Source organism: Enhydra lutris, unplaced genomic scaffold (assembly GCF_002288905.1).
Source record: "Enhydra lutris kenyoni isolate GAN:26980312 unplaced genomic scaffold, ASM228890v2 scaffoldscaffold68, whole genome shotgun sequence".
NCBI classification, from domain to species: domain Eukaryota; kingdom Metazoa; phylum Chordata; class Mammalia; order Carnivora; family Mustelidae; genus Enhydra; species Enhydra lutris.
Window position 1 is genome coordinate 12,879,883 of NW_019154152.1, and position 19,447 is coordinate 12,899,329.

The following is a 19,447-nucleotide window of genomic DNA, read 5'->3' on the forward strand; positions in this document are numbered from 1 at the left end:
TATTATTTATTTATTTATTTTAAAATATTTTAATTTATTTATTAGAGAGAGAGAAGGAGCAGGGAGGAGCACTTATTCAGAAAAAGTCCAGTGTCCTTGCCATGGCTGGTGGGCTCCATAGGACCCATGTCATGCTAGGTTCTGTGCTTGTCATTCCAGGAAATCTGGGGATGAGCAAAAACAGTTGTGAGATTTGCCGACAAGGAGATCTCAAGGAGTCTCGTGGGGTCATCAGACACACCCACAAGTAACTAGTGCAAGATCGGTTGGACCAATGTCAGAGGGGAGGGAAGCCCCAAGAAGTGACTCAAAGGAGGGGGTGACTCAAGGAGCCCGATGTGGGACTCGATCCCAGGACGCTGGGATCATGACCTGAGCCGAAGGCAGCTGCTTAACCAACTGAGCCACCCAGGCATCCCTTAAATATGGGTTTTATTTGAAAATCAAACCAGATATTAAATAGAAATAATCTTTCTTTTTTTTTTTTTTGCTTTTATTTGAACTTTCCAGTTTATACATGTTGATAATCTCAAATTATAATTTAAATTTAGGAAAGTGCTGGGCGCCTGGGTGGCTCAGTGGGTTAAGCCGCTGCCTTCGGCTCAGGTCATGATCTCAGGGTCCTGGGATCGAGTCCCACATTGGGCTCTCTGCTCAGCAGGGAGCCTGCTTCCTTCTCTCTCTCTGCCTGCCTCTCTGTCTACTTGTGATCTCTGTCTGTCAAATAAATAAATAAAATCTTTAAAAATAAATAAATAAATAAATAAATAAATTTAGGAAAGTGCTAAAGGTAAGTGGACATTTGCTTTTCCCCTCCTGGGATGCAGCAGTGTCAGAGTGGGGAGGGAGAGATGACGTTGCTGAGCACTTCTGCAAAGGTGGGGGATTGTTATTTCTACTTCTCTGCTAGGACAGTGAGGTATTAGGATTCCTGGTGGTTAGGTTTCTGGTAAGATGAGGGGAGGGGACATTTGAACCCAGTACTGTTATTAATGTCACAAAGGCCCAGTGCTGGCAAACAGGAAACCTGGTGAGAAAGGGACATTCTGTCCAAGAAAGAGAAGGCAAAAAAGACATAGCTGTTCTCATTCCCACACCCTTTATTGAATTATAATAATTTCGCAAAGAACTCTGAGCCCTGCTACTTTAGGCTGTCAGCCTGACATCTACCTCTTTTTCTGCAAGCCCGGCACCCTTCAGAGGTCTTACGGTCCTGCTGGGAAGCCAGGGCTGTGTGGGAGTGGGCCTTCCATGAGTGCACACCATTCTGTCACCCCTGGCCCCCCAGCCCCTGGCTCCTTTGGTCTAACCTCTAGACAACCTTTCAACCTTACAAACTTCCCTGGCAGTTCTTTACTGTCCTGAGAATATCTTTTCCAAGAACTTGTAAATATCAGAGCTTCCGCTTTTATAAAGTGCTTTCGTGTCCACCCTGTCACCTGATCCTCATAACATCCCTGGTGAGAGAGGAGGGAAGGGCTTATTACTCCCATTTTACGGGAAAGAAGATGAGGTCTGCCCTCTTGATTCTGCAGCGTCATCAGGGAACAGTTACGAATCTCAGCCTCATGCTGGCCCAGCAGTGTTCTTTTGGCACAGGTTCCAGGTTTTCTCATTCTCTCTCTCTCCTTTTTTTTTTTTTGGTCTCCTATTTTCTAGAATCCCAGTGGCTTCTAAGTGGCAGGCACATTACACATATGGCTGATGATCCACGGTTAACCAAAGGCTACAGTCACAGCTGTGTTGTTTCGGTAGCATACCTCCACACTCTTTAGCTGATTTCCAGGCGTCCTGTGCCACTGCTGTCTCATGCTTGCAGTCTTTTCTGTTTACAATTCATCATCTCATTAGATTTTTTTTTTTTTTTTTACAGAACATAGGTTTGCAGACTTTTGTTTTATCCAAATGGATGTTTTGGTTTATTTTCTCTTGCCTAAATGTTAGGCATCCAACATCATGGGTCCCCCAAATTAATATAATTTAATTTCCAACTTGTCCGTACAAAACAAATGTGTTCTTAAGACAAAGCACTGAAGACCAGAATCCTTTCTCTGCTTCTATTTCTTGACTCAGCAGCAAGTAAACCAGTTGTGTAAACATGTGTGGGTTTGTGTGGGACCCACTGGTTCTTGTTCCAATTCAGTACTAAGTGGCCCTGCTTTATTCAGAATGGAGATTCCCGTAGGATCTGGACTTTCATCAAGGCCCGTTTCAGCTGCTCATAGGTCACGAACATCACCACATTCCAGGTTCCCAAACGCAAAAATGATGGTGTAAATCTGATGAGAGAACAACCAGAACATCAGGGGGCGTGGACTAAGTACCCTACATGGATGTCCGGTGCTCCCCGCATTCACGGCATTAGTGCCAAAGGACCTAGGACTCTGTTAGTCACAAACATTCTCTGAGTCTGTTCAGGCTTTTCTCCTCTGCTGAAGGAATTTAGGCAGAAGCAGGAGTCAAGAAAGGAAAGAAAACACATTTTGAACCAGGTTCTGTTTTAAGCAGTTAATTCCCACAAGTCTATAAGGAAGCTATGATGGTTGCCGCGTTTCTTTTTTAGAAACTGAGGCCCAGGCGTGTCTGGGTGGCTCAACTGGTTAAGCGTTTGACTCTTGGTTTTGGATCCAGTCTTGGTCCCAGGGTTGTGGGATGGAGCCCCTTGTCAGGCTCCGTGGTCAGTGGGGACTCTGCTCGGGATTCTCTCTCTCTCTCTCTCCCCTCTCTCTACCCCTACCCCGCGCTTGTGTGTGTGTGTTCTCTCTCCCTCCCAAATAAGTAAATCTTAAAAAAAAAAAAGGAACTGAAGCCCAGAGCAGTTAAGGAGCTCAGCTAAAACTATCTCACTCCACCCTGCTGCTGGGTATTTCTGCAATCATTTACATGCTGAGAGGCCATCCCTGCGGAGGCCCTACCAGGGCACCTAGAAGCTGGCACACCAGAGGGTGAAGACTGGGTGACACCAGCTTTATAATCTCCAGAGAGCCTGCCTGTCCTGTGATAACACAGCTGGGAGCCAGTCTCCACCTCAGCTTCACAGACTCAGGGAGGAGCCTGGGACCTGACCTGCTCCCTCTTCAGCCTCTCTGTCTGCTAATCCCCTCCTGGTCCTATCCTCTCCTGCCAGACTTGCTTCCTGTGCCCTTGTCTGAGCTGCTCCTTCTGCCTGGGAATGTCCCCTACTGTCCTCCTTGCCTGGCTGGTTGCTCTTGGCTCTGCAGGACTAGGCTTGGGCCCCACAGACTCATACCAAGGTCTCTCCAGATGCCTCAGCCTAGCCTCCCCAGGGAGAATAGCACTGGGGCAATGAAGGTGAACTCCAGAGTCCAAGCTGGGCTCAGACCTTAGCTCTCTCAGTTTCTAGCTTCATGACCTAGGACAGGTTACTTAATCTTTCTAAGCCTCAGTGTCCTCATCTGTAAAATGAGGAACATAACAGCATTTACCTCATATAGTTGTTGTGAAGGACTAAATGAGTTAATGCACAGCATACAGTACAGGGCCCAGTCTCCGTAAATGCTCCATTAATGTCGCCTGTGTCTGCTGCTCTTTGAGGCAAGCACAGGGCCTGGCACACAGGAGATGCTCAGTAAATTGTTTTCCAAGTGAAAGAATAAACTGAGACAGGCGGTGGCTGCTGCTGATTGTAATGAGAGAAGCACTTACAGGGAAAGAACAGCCTGGCAACAGAAGGAGTTTTATATGTCACTTACAGGGTTGAGGACCTGATTGCATGTTGGGTCCCATTTAGCATGGGGCACCAGAAAACTATCTGCTGAAGGCATCAGTGGTGGGAGGGGTGAGGGCCAAGCCAAGAGCCTGGCAATAGGACAGATGACAACACGGGGAGTGGCATCTGATGATCTGGCTTAGAGCCATGGCTCTGGCATTGTAAGTCTGGGATCTTGGGTAAGTCACTTGACCTTCCTGAGTCTCCATTTCTTCCTCAGTAAATGTGGAGAAGACCATCCAATTCAGGGGTTGTTGAGATAATCTGTGTAAAGTGCTTTGCACTGTGTAAAGTGCCTTAGTGGTCATGGTGGTTGTTCACAACCTACATTATTGAGCGCTGGCTCTTGGCTAGGGACGTGAAAGACGGATAAGCCTCCAGTTCTGGCTTTGAGGAGCTTGTGACCCAGCATGGGGACTATTTTAACTTTACAAATCCTATAACACAAGGTAGGAGGTGGTAAGTACCCTAAACAGTGGAATCAAGGATGTATTGGTGAAGTTCACAGGGAGGAGGAAAGATTCCTACTGGAGAATACTGGGGAGGAGGTGGCCTTTGAACTAGTTCTGACGCATGTGCATGAGGCGGGAAAGGCATTCCATTAAGAAGGAATGGTAAAAGCAGACCCAGAAGCAAAAAAATGTGACGTGGCTGGGCATTTCGGCTGCCATCCGTGCTGATCCACAGTCATGACAGTGGACTGGAGGCAAGTCTCAGGACGACCGACCACCTTTCCTTCCTCCCTTACCCTGTAAGTTTGGGGATAGTCAACACTTTGACCTATGCCTAAAATTCTTTTTCTCAGCCTCCCCTGACTCTCCAGATCAGATTTGGTCCGCTTTTTTTTTTTTTTTTTAACTTCTGTAGTTCTTTATATTTGTCCTTTGTGGTGTTTACATCTGTGCTGTTCACCACCATGTCTCCAAGTGGACCCGTGGTAGGCACATTATATGTGGAGGAAGGAAAGAAAGAAGAATGGAAGGAAGGAAAGAAAGAAGGGAAGGAAACAAGCCCAGGTTCCCTGGGAGGGGGTGCTGGAGGCAGGAGGGGGAGACTCACCCTTTATAGAAGGCTGTGGGGCCCTCGTGGGCCACCATCTTCAGCATGCAGTCCAGGGGGCTGCGGTATTGGCCTGGGGGTGAGTTCATGTACCGGGTCTTCACCACATCCACTGGGGAGGCCACCACTGTGGCACAGAAGCCGGCTCCAAAGGCAGAGATGAAGTGGCAGGGGAAATTGTCTGCAGCGGGGAAGGGAGGAGCAAGTATGGAGCTGTGGGAAGGCAAAGCGCTGCCTTTCTGTTCCCCGTGTGTCGTCATTTGTCCTTTACTAAACTGGAAACTCCTGAGTGTAAGGACAGTGCTTTTTAAAGCTCTCATAGGACTCACAAAATAGAACAGAGCTGTCCCACCGCGGGATGGCTCTGCAGCCCAGCGATCTCATTAAAGGAAAACGAAGTCGGAGAAGGTGACCCTTGCTTCAAGGTGCACGGTGGGAAGTGCTGGGCTGGAACCCAGGGCTCTGGCCTCCCTGTCCAGGCTTCTTTCCCACTCATCACAATGATGGCGGGGCATTTTTTTTTAAAGCTCTAATTGGCATTATTAAGTGATTCATGAATTGGGCAGCACCCCATCTAGCAAGTTAAGAGGCACTCCTATACTGGGCATTTTTACTGGGCACTGCTCCCCTCTCTGCTCCTTCTAACACCCAGTCACCTCTGAGTGGTACCCACTCTGTGGAATTCCAGGTTTCCTCCCTGCTGTGGGAGGGCAGCTCCCTGGAGCCCAGGGCCTCACCCGTGAGCAGATGATAGTCTAGCAGCTTCTCCTTGATGATGTCATAGGTCACCATCTCAGCACAGTTGACGATGGCATTCCTTGTGATGTTGGGGAAAGTTCCTGTGAAGGATGGGATGGGGGCTGATGAGTGAAAACGAGACGCAGACTCCCTGGTTGCAAGGTCCTGGGCTCCGGTTTGGGGGCAGAATGCTGCATTCCAGGGGTCTCAGAGGAGCCCGCTTCATCTGAGCGGATTCCACACTTTCCTCTCTGGGGCTAACTCTTAGGTTATCCGTGTCCACCTCAGAGACAGGAAACAGAGAGGTCCTCTTATGTTTGTCTGAGCCACACTTTGGAGAATAATCTGTAATATCTATCAAAATTAAAATATGCCTCCCTGAGACCCGGCTAAAGTCAGGCAAGGAAGCCTTTCTTCTTTCCAAGAGCTCCAAGACTCTTGGAGCAGTGACAGGAAGTAGCACTGGGAGGCCCTAGGAGAGCATCAAGACCCAGCCACTGATATCACAGATGAGGGCTGGACTTGGGGAGAGTGCAGAGCAAATCAAGCTGTGACCCAGGGGTCCTGTGCTTAACCTTCACTGGGTCACTCTCTCTTCTGCAAGGATTGGTGTGATCCTTGGTCCACATGTGGGAGAGATTCCAGCATTTGTCACGGTGGCCTCCACGGGGACACATAGGGACCCCGGAAGCCTTACTCTTGAGGAAACCCCCTCCTCATTGAATCTCCTTGCACCCGACAACTCACAGCTGCCTCCTCCACTGGCCTCTGTTTCTTCTCTGAGTCCTGTAGTCCTACGGTCCTATGTCTATAGTCATTACCCCTGAGAGAACTTTGCTGGGGAAGCCCTCCCCTTCCATCTCCACACACCTAGAGCCCACTGAGCCTTGAGGCCCAGCTTCCGTGTCGCCTTCCCCCCCGACCTTGGAGTCTGCACGGCCTCCCTTGCCTCTGGCTGTGTACCTCTATGTGACCTTTGCACGTCCTACCCTGTGGAATGGCTGCTCCTTGACATGTCTCCTCCCTCTCCGTCTGCGAGAGCCATGAGGGTAGGGAAGGTATCTTCCATTCCTTTATGTCTCCCTCACAGCAACCTGCACATGCTGAAGGGTTGCCAAATTGAATTGAACTCGGGCACTGTGGCAGGTCAGTGTGAGAGTTTTGGTTGGGATGTTCTTGCAGGATCACCGGACTATACCATGCTGGGAGTTCCCTCCTTGCTCGGTTCTCCGCCCTAACTCAGGGTAAGGCATGCTCTACCCTGGGCCCTCTGAGCCTGGAGTCCAGACCTACCTTTCCATAGGCCCCTGAGCCCTTCCTCCCTGGCGATGGTCCTGTAGGCGTCCATTGTCCCACTGTATTTCCTGTTGCTCCCGGCCCCAAGGTGTATGCTGGCCTGAAACCGGACCTTCACCACATCCGTGGGCTGGGCACATGATACCGCCATGGCCCCAGTGGTGCAACCTGCCAAAATCCGGGTAGTGATGCTCGAGTCTGGAGAGGAGGAGAGAGAGGGGGTCGGCGTTCGGCCAGCCAGTGCTCCTCCGGGCTGGACGCTCTTCTCTGTGGGGCTGCCCCTGCCTGATGCCTGCCTCTTCTCCCAGGCTCGGGGTCTCTACTGTGGCTCTGTCTCCTCGTGACTGTCTCCAGCCTTCAGCGGCCCAGCCCTGCCTCTGAGTCCGCACCACCTGCATCCCTGACCCGCTAGCCTAGAGCCTGCTTCTGCCTACCCCCTCCGTGTCTCTGGGATGCCAGGCACTCACGGTCGGATCCCTTGGGGGTGTAGAACTGCTTGACAGAGTCGTAAAGGCCGATGCGGATGGAGGCGAAGCTCATCTGGCGCTGCAGGCCGGCGACCAGCCCGTTGTAGGGGCTGTGGGGGCCCTCGGTGCGCACCATGGTCAGGATGGTGCCCAGTACGCCGCGGTACTGGGGTCTCTGGGCTGCCTGGGTCGCCTGCTTCTCCCCCTGGATCTGAGGAACGGCCCAGCAGAGGGTGAGGAGCTGGGAGCGGGGTGGATGGGGCCGTGTGCAGAGGGGCCTGCCCGGGGCTGGTTCTCGAGCGCGAGCACGATTGGAGCCGCCACATCCTCGTGAAAACAAGGTGTGTGCCCCTAGCCGCATTGTTCCTAAACTGTGACCCGTGGTGTGGTGCTCAGCCCTCAGAGCACATGGAGGGCAGATTGTTTTCCCCACAACAAGTGGTCAGTGGTTTGCCCAAGGTCACACAGTTACTTTTCCTTCACACTCCATGGTTTACGAAGTCAGGTGAGGCCAGGAAGGGCCCAAGGACCTACGATTTTTTTGTCTCGGACGATGGTGGCGCAGGATTGTAAGCAGGGTTCTTTGAGGACGAGCAGGCTGGCACACGCTAGAGGTGCTGGAGTGGAGAACTCAGTCCTGCCTTTGATCTGAGCAACGACCCTTGCCAAAAAGTACTTACCTGCAGGCGAACCTTGGCTGTGTCCAGTGGAAAGGTGAGGAGATCAGCAAAACAGGCTGCTGTGCCTGCCCCCAGGAATTTCACAGCTGTGGTGGGAGGTACCTCTGAAGGCTTTAGTCCAACCATGGTCCCAGAAGGTTCTGCCTGGTCCCTCCGGGGCCCAGGAGAGAGAAGAGAGGAGAGAGGTCCAAGGAGAGAGGCCGCTTTGCAGTCCTGAGCTTTAGTGCAGGGAGGAGGCTGCCAGAGACAGGCCAGAGGAGGCAGATGGAACTTGGGCCATCCAGACCTGTCCCCAGGCTCCTTTCAGCACTGGGAGAAGCTTTAGTTAGAGAAAAGCCTGGGCTTTGCTATGTTTAGCTGTCTGGATTTGGCTTATAAGAACAGCTCACTTTCCCATTCCGTTTTTCTTGCGGCCCTCTCCTACCCCCTCCTTTTTCCACTAACCAGGTGGATCTTCATCCTTTAGAGGAGGAAACTGAGGCCCAGGCAGGGACCAGACCTCATTCCGACTCCATCCTACAACCTGTTTCCTCCCACACCAAGCTGCTCCCTGGAGTGTACAGAGAGCCGACCGAGTCTGTCCACTGCAGGTCCTTCTTCCCCAAATCAACAATATGATTGTGCCTCGTGACTCACCTCAACTGTTGTTTATCTTGGATGAAAGCTTGTTTTTTTGCAAGGCTGCTGGAGTATACTCTTACTATACTTAAAGCGAAATCGTTCCCAGCTCCTCTGTCACTAAAGATTGTTAATCTAGGACTAGAGGTGTTTCCTCCCAAAGCTGTGGGATTCCTGGGGCTGATGCTCTGCTTTGGAGGAGGGAGGGAGCCTGGTCCTGGGCTCCTCTGCTGCTCTGCCTCCCAGGTCTCCCAGGGAGATGGGGTTGTAAAGCGTCCTGCTGCTGATGTTGGGGACAGTGGCAGCTGCTCTGCCTGGCTCAGGACAGGCCTTTCCCCTCACACCTTTGAGGACATCCCTTCTCAGCTGAAGAGAATGGGCTTCTCAGACAGAGGAGGATCCATCTTGGGTCAAGAGAATGTGTCTCCTCTCCCTGTGTGCACTTGGGCCTGCACCTGTCCCACTCCTGGCTGAGCAGGGGCATGAGTGTATCCGAAGGTCCTGGCTTAGCTGTGGTTACCTTGGAAAGCTGGCACGCCTGTCATGGGCAGCCCTGCATTCTTATCACCTGGACTTCTGGGCATCTGGTTTTTGGTGCTGATGCCATTTCTTAGCAGGTCACACCCCCTGGCACCTATTTCATACATACCCCTAGTATGCTGGGATCCTGGATTCTTCAGGGTCCTCACCCCCTAGAGTCAGGGCCAGTGCCACAGAGTTGTGAGGTAGGCACAGTGTTTGTCCCTTTCCTTCTGGGGCAATAAAAACTCTGGTCCTGGGTGAGGAGACCTGAGCAGCTGCTGAGTCTTCATGGCTTACTAATGCTGGTGGAAACTTGGGTGTGTCATTTAACTTCTCTTGGGCAAATGAGAAAAATATATTACCTGCTCACCAATGATAAATTGGATGCCAAAAGATAAGTGACAACCTAAGTCTTCTTTCAGTACTGCCATCTAGAACTCCGGTTGTCTCTGTGCTGTCTCCTCAACCTACATGGCACCTTCACTCTTATGCTTGCTGCCACCTTTCCCTAACCAAGCCTGTTCTTGAGAAGAAACTAATGTTCTAATTCATGCTAAAGTGTAAGTGATTATCTTAATGATCAGGTATTTCTTGACCACTATAGTAGGTGCTACGGAAGGAAAGATACGGAATGAAGCAGGTTTGGCCCTGACCTTCAAGGAGCTTGCTGATAGGTGTTGAATTAACTAGGGAATTAGAGAGGTGGGATGGAGGAGGAAGGTCTGAGGTTGGAACTCACCAGCCACTGGATTCCAGTCTGGAAGCCTGGGTCATAGTGTGGTAGGACAACTCTTAAATCATGCCCGGAGGAATGGGATACTTTTATTATTTATTTATTTATTTTAAAATATTTTAATTTATTTATTAGAGAGAGAGAAGGAGCAGGGAGGAGCACTTATTCAGAAAAAGTCCAGTGTCCTTGCCATGGCTGGTGGGCTCCATAGGACCCATGTCATGCTAGGTTCTGTGCTTGTCATTCCAGGAAATCTGGGGATGAGCAAAAACAGTTGTGAGATTTGCCGACAAGGAGATCTCAAGGAGTCTCGTGGGGTCATCAGACACACCCACAAGTAACTAGTGCAAGATCGGTTGGACCAATGTCAGAGGGGAGGGAAGCCCCAAGAAGTGACTCAAAGGAGGGGGTGACTCTCTTGTTCGTGAGGTGGGATAAGAATCGTTTCACGGTGGAGGGTGGGAGGAGGGTCACAAGTGACTGTCTTGTTCGTGAGGTGGGATAAGAATCGTTTCACGGTGGAGGGTGGGAGGAGGGTCACAGAGGTTAGGCTTTGAAAAGCCGGCACGATTTTGGCAGCTGAAGCAGGAAGGGTGTTCTAGATGTGGGGAAGGGCATGAGCTCGTGTGAGAGTCCAGGGCATGGATTCAGGTAGGAGGAGAAAATGACGACCTGGCTGTGAGGCCCTCGCAGTAGAGTTTTACACACAATCCCACTGAGTTCTCACACCTTTCCTGAGAGGTAGCTGCTCCTTTCCCCTACGTTTGGGTGCGCATATCAGGGCTTCGAAACATGAGCTTGCTGAGTGTTACCAACCTCTGGTGTCAGAGCCTGGTGCACTCTGCTGTACTTAAGGCTCAAAGCAGCCTTGGATGGAAGGCAGGGAAGCATTTAATTCCATTTTACAGATGAGAAAAAGAGGTTTGAGATGGAGAGAGACTGGTTTAAAGACATAGAACCTCAGCTAAATTCTTCTGATGGCAATGAGGCCCCGTCACCTTTCACCCCGGGACCCCAGTGGGGGTGGTAGTCTGGATTTCCAGACCTTGTCTTTTTTATTCAGGGCATTCAGATCCCTTTGCAGTTAATGGATTATATGCAAAGCCATCTAGAGAATCAAGTGCTAAGCATACAGACCTGCAGCGTGGTGAGGAAGGCTGGGTGGGCATCACTGCCCAGGTTGGCCGATGAAGAAAATGGCCTGAGAGGCTGAGACCTGTGCGTGCCACACAGTCAGGTCTCGGGCTCCCTCTGCAGTGTTCCTCCCACAGCCTGTCTTCCCGCTTTTCTGTATTGCCTCCCTGAGGGTCCACTCCTCCAGGTGGTGGTGTGGAGGCCCTGGCGTCCACGGACCTGAGCCTGGCGGAGGGGACAGACTGCAGGATGCTAGGGGAACACCGTCTTCCACTTGCCTCCTTTCCATTTCCCTTTGCCTCCAGAAGACCAGCAGCTGCCAGGAGGGCTCAGTTCCCAGCCAGGAGGCTCTGTCTGGGGCGTGTGCAGGTGAATGCGTGAGCAGCTGCCTCTCTTGTTCCCGGCCCTGGCGTTTCCCCAGACTTTCCCCTTCTCTGACGTGAGTTGGACTGCTCGGAGCCCTAGCATCAGGAAGCTGAGTGTCTGATGCTCAGAGCTAGGGAGGCCCTTGGGGGTCGCTTTCTCTACTGTCTCTTACTGTTGTAAGAGTGTAGGAGTGTCCTTTCTTCGAAGCCTTTGGTAGCCACTCAGATTCTAATAGAAGAATCCTATAAGTTAGGTATTTTTATTCCACTTGCAGAGTTACAAACTGAGGCCAAGACAGGTGAAATGACCTGTCAGAGATCACACAGTGAGCGGAAGTGGGATTCCCACCAGGGCTATGTGACTCCGAGGCATTCTGTGGTCTCAGCCTGGTGCACAGTGTTTGTGCTGTACCTGGACCCACAGGGTGCACTTCATGGGTTTTGTCTCATGGGCTGGATCTCCTGGGGGAAACCTGTTTTCCCCTGGCCTGGGGGTTGGGTGGGAGGATTGGGGGAGCCTGAACTGTCAAACTCCTTTGGCCCGGCCTCTGATCCCACAGCTTCTTGTTGATTAGCTCAGTAGCTGTAGTTGTTTTCCCTCTAGATAGGGAGCCCCAAAGGCTGGGATAGGGTCTACTTATCCTGCTTCTCTGTGTAGCCTGGTACCGGGATGGCCCAGGGCTAGAGGGGCCCAGGGGGGACCAGTTGACCAAGGAACCCCACTTGCTGAAGTGGAGAAATGGGAAATGAAATCAGAGAAGCCCATAGTGATCTTTCATGGAGGGATCTGGAATGCCAGGGCTGTACTGAATCAGAGAATGGGGAGTGGTTGGTGGTTCTCAAGTAGAGGAATGACATCATCAGGCCAGTGTTCAGAGTATGCGGGTGCAAATGTCGAGGCTGGACTGGAAGGGGAGAGGCCAGTGAGGAAGTTGTTGGAATGGTGCAGCCAGAGCTGTTGGAGCCACGCAGCGGCCACACGTGAAGCCGCAGCCTATTCTGGACGCAGCCCTGAGCCATGGGAGGCAGAATGGATGGGCAGGGACTCAAGTTAAAAGCCCTACCTTGTTGTGGGGTGGGTGCGCTAGAACTTTCATTAGTCAAGTTATGGTGGAGAGGGAGGCCACAATGGTAGACTCAGGAGCTGCCCTGAGGCCACCGTTTCCCACTTCTCTTCCCCCTTGACTCCAGCATCCTGAATTGATACTTGAGGAAATCTAGCAGCCAGCGGAATTTTGTCAGTGGCAAAGGGGAAGTTGAGAGCAGGACTCTTCTCTCCGTAGCTCTGCTAGGGCACTTGAGGCACAGGATGTTCCAGTAACCCTAACCCTGATGTCTGCCCAGTGCTTCTTGCATGAGGCATGGTGCCGAGGACTTTATAGGTATTGACTAATTCAGTCCCTTTATAAGGCTATACGGTAGTTGTCACAAAGATTCCCACTCATAAACAAGGGACCTCAGGCTGTGAGGGCTTCAGCTAGTCATAAGACATACGGAAGGGATGGGGCTGGGACTGGAGCCCAGGTCAGTGTGACACTGCGCCCGTGCCACTGGCCGGAGCCTCACTCTTCAGGGAGAGCTCAGGATCCCCGGAACTGCTTGTTTACTGAATGGATTCTCAGAGGCCCTCAGCACAGGAGATCCTGATTCAGGTCTGGGCTGGGGCTGGGGAATCTGTTCTCCATGGCAGCTCAGAAGCAGGGATCAGACAACCCCATTCTGAGATGCCCCGCCTGATCTCACCCTCCTGGCAAAGCCTGCACAGCATATCCCCGCTGAGGAAGTCGCTCGAGTAGAGTTGTGTGGGCTCGTGAACTTCCCTCCCTGTGAGGCCAGGGGTGCATGCACCATCTCCACTCAGGAAAGGGGTCCCCAGGACCTTCATGGGGAAAGGGCTTAATGCTCTAGAGGAATTCTGGAGATTCTGTGCTAGACTAAGGAGAAAGCCACTATTGTCTATGGAGATTTGCAAAATCAGAGCAGAGGTGGCCATCAGTAAAAGGGGAGAGTGAGTTGTGGGTGAGTGACACAGATGTTGGGGTCGAGCCTCTGCCCGGCCATGGTGCCCCCGCATTAGGGTTGCCGTAACTCCCTCTTAACTTGGTGGGGGAGGAATGAAATCTACCAGCTCTGTAGTGATCCCAGGCTAGTGATCTGCGTTCGCTCCGGGCTGCTCTCTGTAAGCTGCCGTGAAGGGCAGAGCATGGAGGAGGAAGGGGGTGGGAGAATGGGGTCTTACCTGTGAGTCCAGCCAGGGCAGGGGAAGCACAGGGCCTCCTTAAGGCTCCTTAGGGCTCCATCCCAGGAGGGGGAAGCAGGGATCTAGTTGCCCCCTTACCATTCACTGTTGTCTCTCTGCCTCCGGCTTGGCACCTATCTTTATACGCTCCAGCTGGCTTGAAACCTTACCCTACAGAAGCTTAGTTGACAGCCTGATCACTTGACAAGAGGAGGCTGGCTGGTGAGTGGCAGGGAGGTGAGGGGAAAGGTCAGAGTTCCAGATCTGGTTTAGTTCCTCTGACTTAGGGTTCTTTAAAATAGCTCCTTCCAGCTGCTGAAAGAGCTACCTCAGGTAATCAGGGCACATATGGGGACAGGGGTTGGACCTGTCACCTTTGAGAATTCAAAGGTCAATGCCACACACAGGATAGGCAGGGCAGGGCTGTCCTAACATTAACAATGATAGTAATGGTCATTTCTTGGTGCCTACTGTGTGCCAGATACCTTAGAGACATTATTTCTATTTTTCACAACCCTATGAGGTGAGTACTATTAGGATTCTGTTTGTTTGTTTTGTTTGTTTTTAAATATTTTATTTGAGAGAGAGAAAGAAAGCGAGCATGAGGAGGGGGGAGGGGCAGATGGAGAGGGAGAAGCAGACCCCCTGAGCAGGGAGCTGGCTATGGGGCTCCATCCTGGAAACCTGCGATCATGACATGAGCTGAGGGCAGGCACTTAACTGACTGAGTCTCGCAGGTGCCCAGGATTCTGTTTTTTTAAATAACAGCTTTACTGAGATATAATTCACATACATACAGTCCGCCTATTTAATGGATATAATTCATTGGTTTTAACTGTTCAGTTATCCAACCATCATCACAATTTTTTTTTAAAATTTTATTTATTTATTTGACAGAGAGAGATCACAAGTAGACAGAGAGGCAGGCAGAGAGAGAGAGAGAGAGAAGGGAAGCAGGCTCCCTGCCGAGCAGAGAGCCTGATGTGGGACTCGATCCCAGGACCCTGAGATCATGACCTGAGCCGAAGGCAGCGGCTTAACCCACTGAGCCACCCAGGCGCCCCCATCATCACAATTTTTAAAAAATTAATGGTTTTTAAGATGGGATTGGGAGGGAGACAAACCATAAGTGACTCTTAATCTCACAAAACAAACTGAGGGTTAATGGGGGGAGGGGGTTGGGGGGGGTGGGGTTATGGACATTGGGGAGGGTATGTGCTATGGTGAGTGCTGTGAAGTGTGTAAACCTGGCGATTCACAGACCTGTACCCCTGGGGATAAAAAGATATTATATGTTTTAAAAAAATAAAACTTAAATAAAAAAAAATTAATGGTTTTTTAAAGATTTTATTTATTTATTTATTTATTTATTTGTCAGAGAGAGAGACAGAGCACACAAGCAGGCAGAGTGGTAGGCAGAGGCAGAGAGAGAAGCAGGCTCCCCGTTGAGCAGGGAGCCCGATGTGGGACTCGATCCCAAGATCCTGAGATCATGACCCGAGCCGAAGGCAGCCGCTTAACCAGGCATCCCATCATCACAATTTTAAAATATTTTCACCACTCCCCACACACTCCCCCCAAATCCATGTACATCAATAATCACTTTCCTTTTTGCCTTACACTCAGCCCCAAGCAATCACTAATCTACTTTCTGTCTCTATAGATTTCTTTTTTTAAAAGATCTTATTAATTTGAGAGAGTGAGAACGAGAGAGAGCAAGAGTGGGCTGAGGGGCAGAGGGAGAAGCATGACTCCGGAATTATGACTTGAGCCAAAGGCAGATGTTTAACTGATGAGCTGCCCAGGTGTCCCTATCTCTATGGATTTCTGAACCTTTCATATAAATAAAATCCTATTGTATGTGACTGGATTTTCTCAGTTAGCGTAGTACATTCAAGATGTGTCTGCGCTATAGCATGTATCGGTACCTCATTCCTTTTCTTGCTGAACATCTAACATTTGTAATGCTTCCTTTACAGAGGAGAAAATGGTGTCAGGGAGGGACAAGGACTAACCCCAGTCACACTGCTAGTATATGGTGTTGCCCAACCCCCAGTCCTTAAATTATAATATTTATAATTATAAATTAATAATTATAATTCTGGGTCTCTCTGCTGTGACCTTTACCGTCTCACACATGACACTGAAGGGAGCCAAAGGGAGTGGGCAGAGGTATGTGGAGCACGGCAGGGAGGGCTCCTAGCAGCTGCTACTACTGTAGGCTCCATCAGTAGGCACTGAGGGGAAGGGTGGGGCACATCTGAACCTGGGACGCAGGTGACACAGGAAAGAGGGGACGGGGACAGGAGAAGAGAGGGGAATTCCGGGGTGAGAAGGGAGTTAACTGGGTAGGGCAGAGGAGTAGGCAGAACCCATTTCTGGACTTGGGCACAGAGCCATGGCCACAGGGCAAGTGGTCACAAGTCTAGACATTCAAGTGCAAAGCCAGGGCTGTGTCTGTCCTCTCCCTTGGAGCAGACCGTGCCCTAACATCAGTAGCCCAGGCAGTTCCCTTCATAAGGGAAGGGGCTGCTAGGAGACCGCTGAGGCTGGGCTCAGGAGGTAGGTTCCGGCTCCAGCTGGAAATGCTGGCCTGAAGGTGGTGGCTAGATTGCAGTGGGTACGTGGGAAGGGATAAACAGCAGGCGCTCAAACAAGGAGGCCAAGGGCCCTGGAGTCCCCAGAGGGAGGACTCAGCTTACATTGGGCTGGGAGGCTTCTTGAGGGCAGGGCCAGGTGTGTCTGCTGTGGCTCCCTGTCCCCAGAGTCCAACAGGCACTAGAAGTTCAAAGGTTGGTGGCAAGGGCTGGGAGCAGCCAGCATCTGGTGATCAGAAACATCCATTTTCAGGTCTCTGCAGAGGCAGTGCCTGAAAGGAAGTGAGGGAGATGATGGCTCGTTGTCAAATATGTACCTCATGCCCTTAAGCCAGGCTGCATGGCTCACAAGGCATTTCATCTCTGAGCTGTCACCGGGAAAGAGATCCAACTTTCAGGGAGAGGATACTGGTAAATAACACACTCTTTTTAAGTGGAGGTGATGGTTTTCAGACCCTTAGGGTGCCCTTTTATTTTGGGGGGTTGCTCTGAGCCTGGGTAGGAAAAATTGCCTGGGTAGGAGCAGCCTGTGTCCTGCTGTGGCCTTATCCTAACTTGACCCAATCAGGTTATTTATAGAAGCTGGAGCAGGATTTGGAAGGAATATTCTTCACCTGAGGCTTAACCCCTCAGGCCTGGGCCCCCAACTGCCCCTCTGTAGGTTCTATGTGGCCTTAAGGCAGGTGGAGCCCTTGCCTTGAAAGCTCCTACTGTCAACCTGAGATGGGGGGGGGAGGGGGTGAGCCGGCAGGCTGAAGGCTGAGGGGCCGAGATGAACAAAAAGGGAACAGCCTGGTGGGAGGGCACTTCACTGATGGGGGGCACCCTGTTCCTCCTCGGGGTTTGTGCATCACCCTACACCCTCAGGCGCGTCCTGCCTGTCTCAGAGCTGTTGGGGTGCTTGCCTGTCTGCTGGTTAGCTCGGGAGCTCCGGGGGTGGGGGTGGGGTGGGAGGAGCTGACATTTCCTCAGCTTCCACCAAGTGCCAAGTGCAGGCGAAGCACTTTCACAAATGTCATCTCGTTTAGTCTTCACAACAACCCTCTGAAGCGTTATTATCTCCGCTTTGCAGATGAGGCAACAGTGGCTCCGATGGAAGGACAGTCAAGCTGGAGGGGACCTAGGAGGGAAGTGGCAGTGTCAAGACATGTCTCTTCCCTGTCCCTAGCAGCATGTGGCCCTGAGTGCTCTCCTGGTTTTTTCTCTGGGCTCATCCTCCGACTTTTCTGGGAAGCCCGCCCTGGTTGCTCCAGCCCACATGGTTTTCCATCAATTTCCCCAATTCAGACCACTCACTGGCTATTCCGTGTGTGCAGAAGCCTTGTGACACCTCTGGAAATGTATGTGGTGATTCCTTTCCTAGCTACATAAACAGAGGCAAATGACTTGACTTTGGTGAGTTTCAGTAACTATAAAATGGGTATCATGATCTGTAGGTTATAGAGTTGTTATGAGGACTAAGCAAAATGGCCTGTGCTTGGGGAGGAAAGCGGAACCATGTTAGTTCTCCTCCAACCTTCTCTCCCAGCCATTCTGCACATCTTTGTGCTTTTCTTATCTTCCCCACAGGCCCTGTCTATAGTAGCTGCTCAAATGTTTGGAGTTTGACAGTCTTAACCCAGAGCAATTCATCCTAGAGAGATCAGGGGTTCTGAGCAGACCTGTTCCAGGAGACTCCTCCACTTTGTTGCCGGATTGGAGGCATAAGCAAAGGAATAACAGAGTGTCCGCCCAATCTGATCTCTCACCGTGAAGTCTTGTGGTGACCCTGGCCCCTGGTTCAAGGTGAGCTTAAGGGACTGTATGGTTTTCAAGCTTTCCTTTGGCTGTTAGAGCACAAATGGATTCCTAACACCCCAGTCCAGTGGCCAACCCAGGAAACACCTGTTTACAGAATACAAATACCAATATGATTTTATTCAAACACAGGCAGGAACAAGGACCTTCAGAGCTGGGTAAGAACAATAAGTTAAAAGCATGGTTAGAATTTCAGATAATCAGACAAAAGTCCAAAGGAGGTGATTTCCCCCCCTCCTTTTCTATTGATTAATTCAACACAGCGTAAAAATAATTTATATCTATAAAATACCCTTATTTCTAAGCAAATCAGCTGAGGTGGCTCAAGGACTTCCTCAGCTATGCACAACACACACAATCTCCACCCCCACCTCTACCCTACCCAAACTTTAAGTCAAAAATGGCCCATGATATTCAGGCAGAAGGTGGGCTCATGTCAGCAGTAGGCTATCAAGGACACTGGAAGGAGTTTCTTAGCCGAGAGATGCCTGCTTGGGTCCCTTGGTCAAAAGATGGGTGGTTCCACTTGGGTACTGGAGTCCATTTTGTTTAGAAGGAAGAAGCTGAAATCCTAGCAGATGGACTTTGGACCGGTTTGGGACATTCCTCCAGGCTGTGCTGGATGGGGTCCCAAGGCACCCATGGACTAGGCTGGTGGTAGTTTCAGGGCCCTCATGGCCTTGAAGGAAGCAGACCTTGTTTCTCATGTGAGCCAGACAAGGCCAAAGGAAGGTGGGCAGGCGGATCCTTCCCTTTGTCTTTCAGTCTGTATTAGTCTTTCTGGGAGTACTGGGAAGAAAATATCCGTGCGATCCTGCGAGTTTCTTCCTCAGGCAAGTTGGGAGGCAGCGAGTTGGGTCTGGGACGACAAGGCCTTCTGGACAAGACTCTGTTGGAGGCCTCAGTCTTATCCTGAAAGAAGAAGAAGTCAGCTAGGTGAGGATATGGCACCTCCAAGAAATGACTGGTTCCTTTCATATCTTGGTTCTCTGGCTAATATTGATATAGAGCTGACTGGTTTACAAAGCACTTTATGTACCTGATGTTGTTTAACTCTCATCTCAACCCCACGGGTGGGCATGTTGTTCCTAGGTCATGGACAGGAAACTAGAGTTCAGGTTTAAATAAACTCAAGGTCCCACAGCTTGGAGTGGCAGAGACGGGATGTGAACCCTAGCTGAGACTCTGTCTGCCTGTGGAGGAGGAGCAGTCCCTTCCGGGACAGGATTAAAGCCTCATCCCTTCTCTTGCTGCATGAATATGGATAAGTCATTCGTCCTCTGAGTTCTAACTGTTCTACATGTCACCATGGGAATATATCCAATTGCCAGGGAGGAGATGTTGGTGAATACTACACTCTCAGTATGGCCCCTGGGAGTTCTGACAGCCGGCAGGTGACATGAACCACATCCCGACACTGCCCTCCTACCAAAGCTTTCCCTGCCTCAGGCTGACAGGGTATCACTAGTTCC

At 50.9% G+C, this 19,447-nt stretch overlaps 2 protein-coding genes across 6 annotated transcripts in view; both read right to left on the reverse strand.

Moving 5' to 3' along the window:
• Positions 1 to 983: 983 nt before the first annotated feature.
• LOC111159427 (mitochondrial uncoupling protein 3-like) lies at positions 984 to 13,851 on the reverse strand. The gene is made up of 7 exons (XM_022521883.1): positions 13,582 to 13,851; positions 7,971 to 8,207; positions 7,291 to 7,501; positions 6,821 to 7,021; positions 5,527 to 5,628; positions 4,790 to 4,970; positions 984 to 2,279 (listed from the first exon to the last, which is right to left on the reverse strand). The coding sequence occupies exons 2-7, from the start codon at positions 8,094 to 8,096 to the stop codon at positions 2,165 to 2,167; spliced, it is 936 nt and encodes a 311-aa protein (XP_022377591.1). The 5' UTR covers positions 8,097 to 8,207; positions 13,582 to 13,851; the 3' UTR covers positions 984 to 2,164.
• A 4,223-nt stretch (positions 13,852 to 18,074) lies between these two features.
• Positions 18,075 to 19,447, reverse strand: part of LOC111159580 (C2 calcium dependent domain containing 3) — a 153,319-nt gene continuing 151,946 nt past the window's right edge. For all 5 annotated transcript variants that reach the window (XM_022522112.1, XM_022522115.1, XM_022522111.1 and 2 more), the window contains exon 33: positions 18,075 to 18,887. In XM_022522112.1, coding sequence (XP_022377820.1) covers positions 18,747 to 18,887 — 141 coding nt within the window. In that variant the 3' untranslated portion in view covers positions 18,075 to 18,746. The remainder of the gene's footprint in view (positions 18,888 to 19,447) is intronic.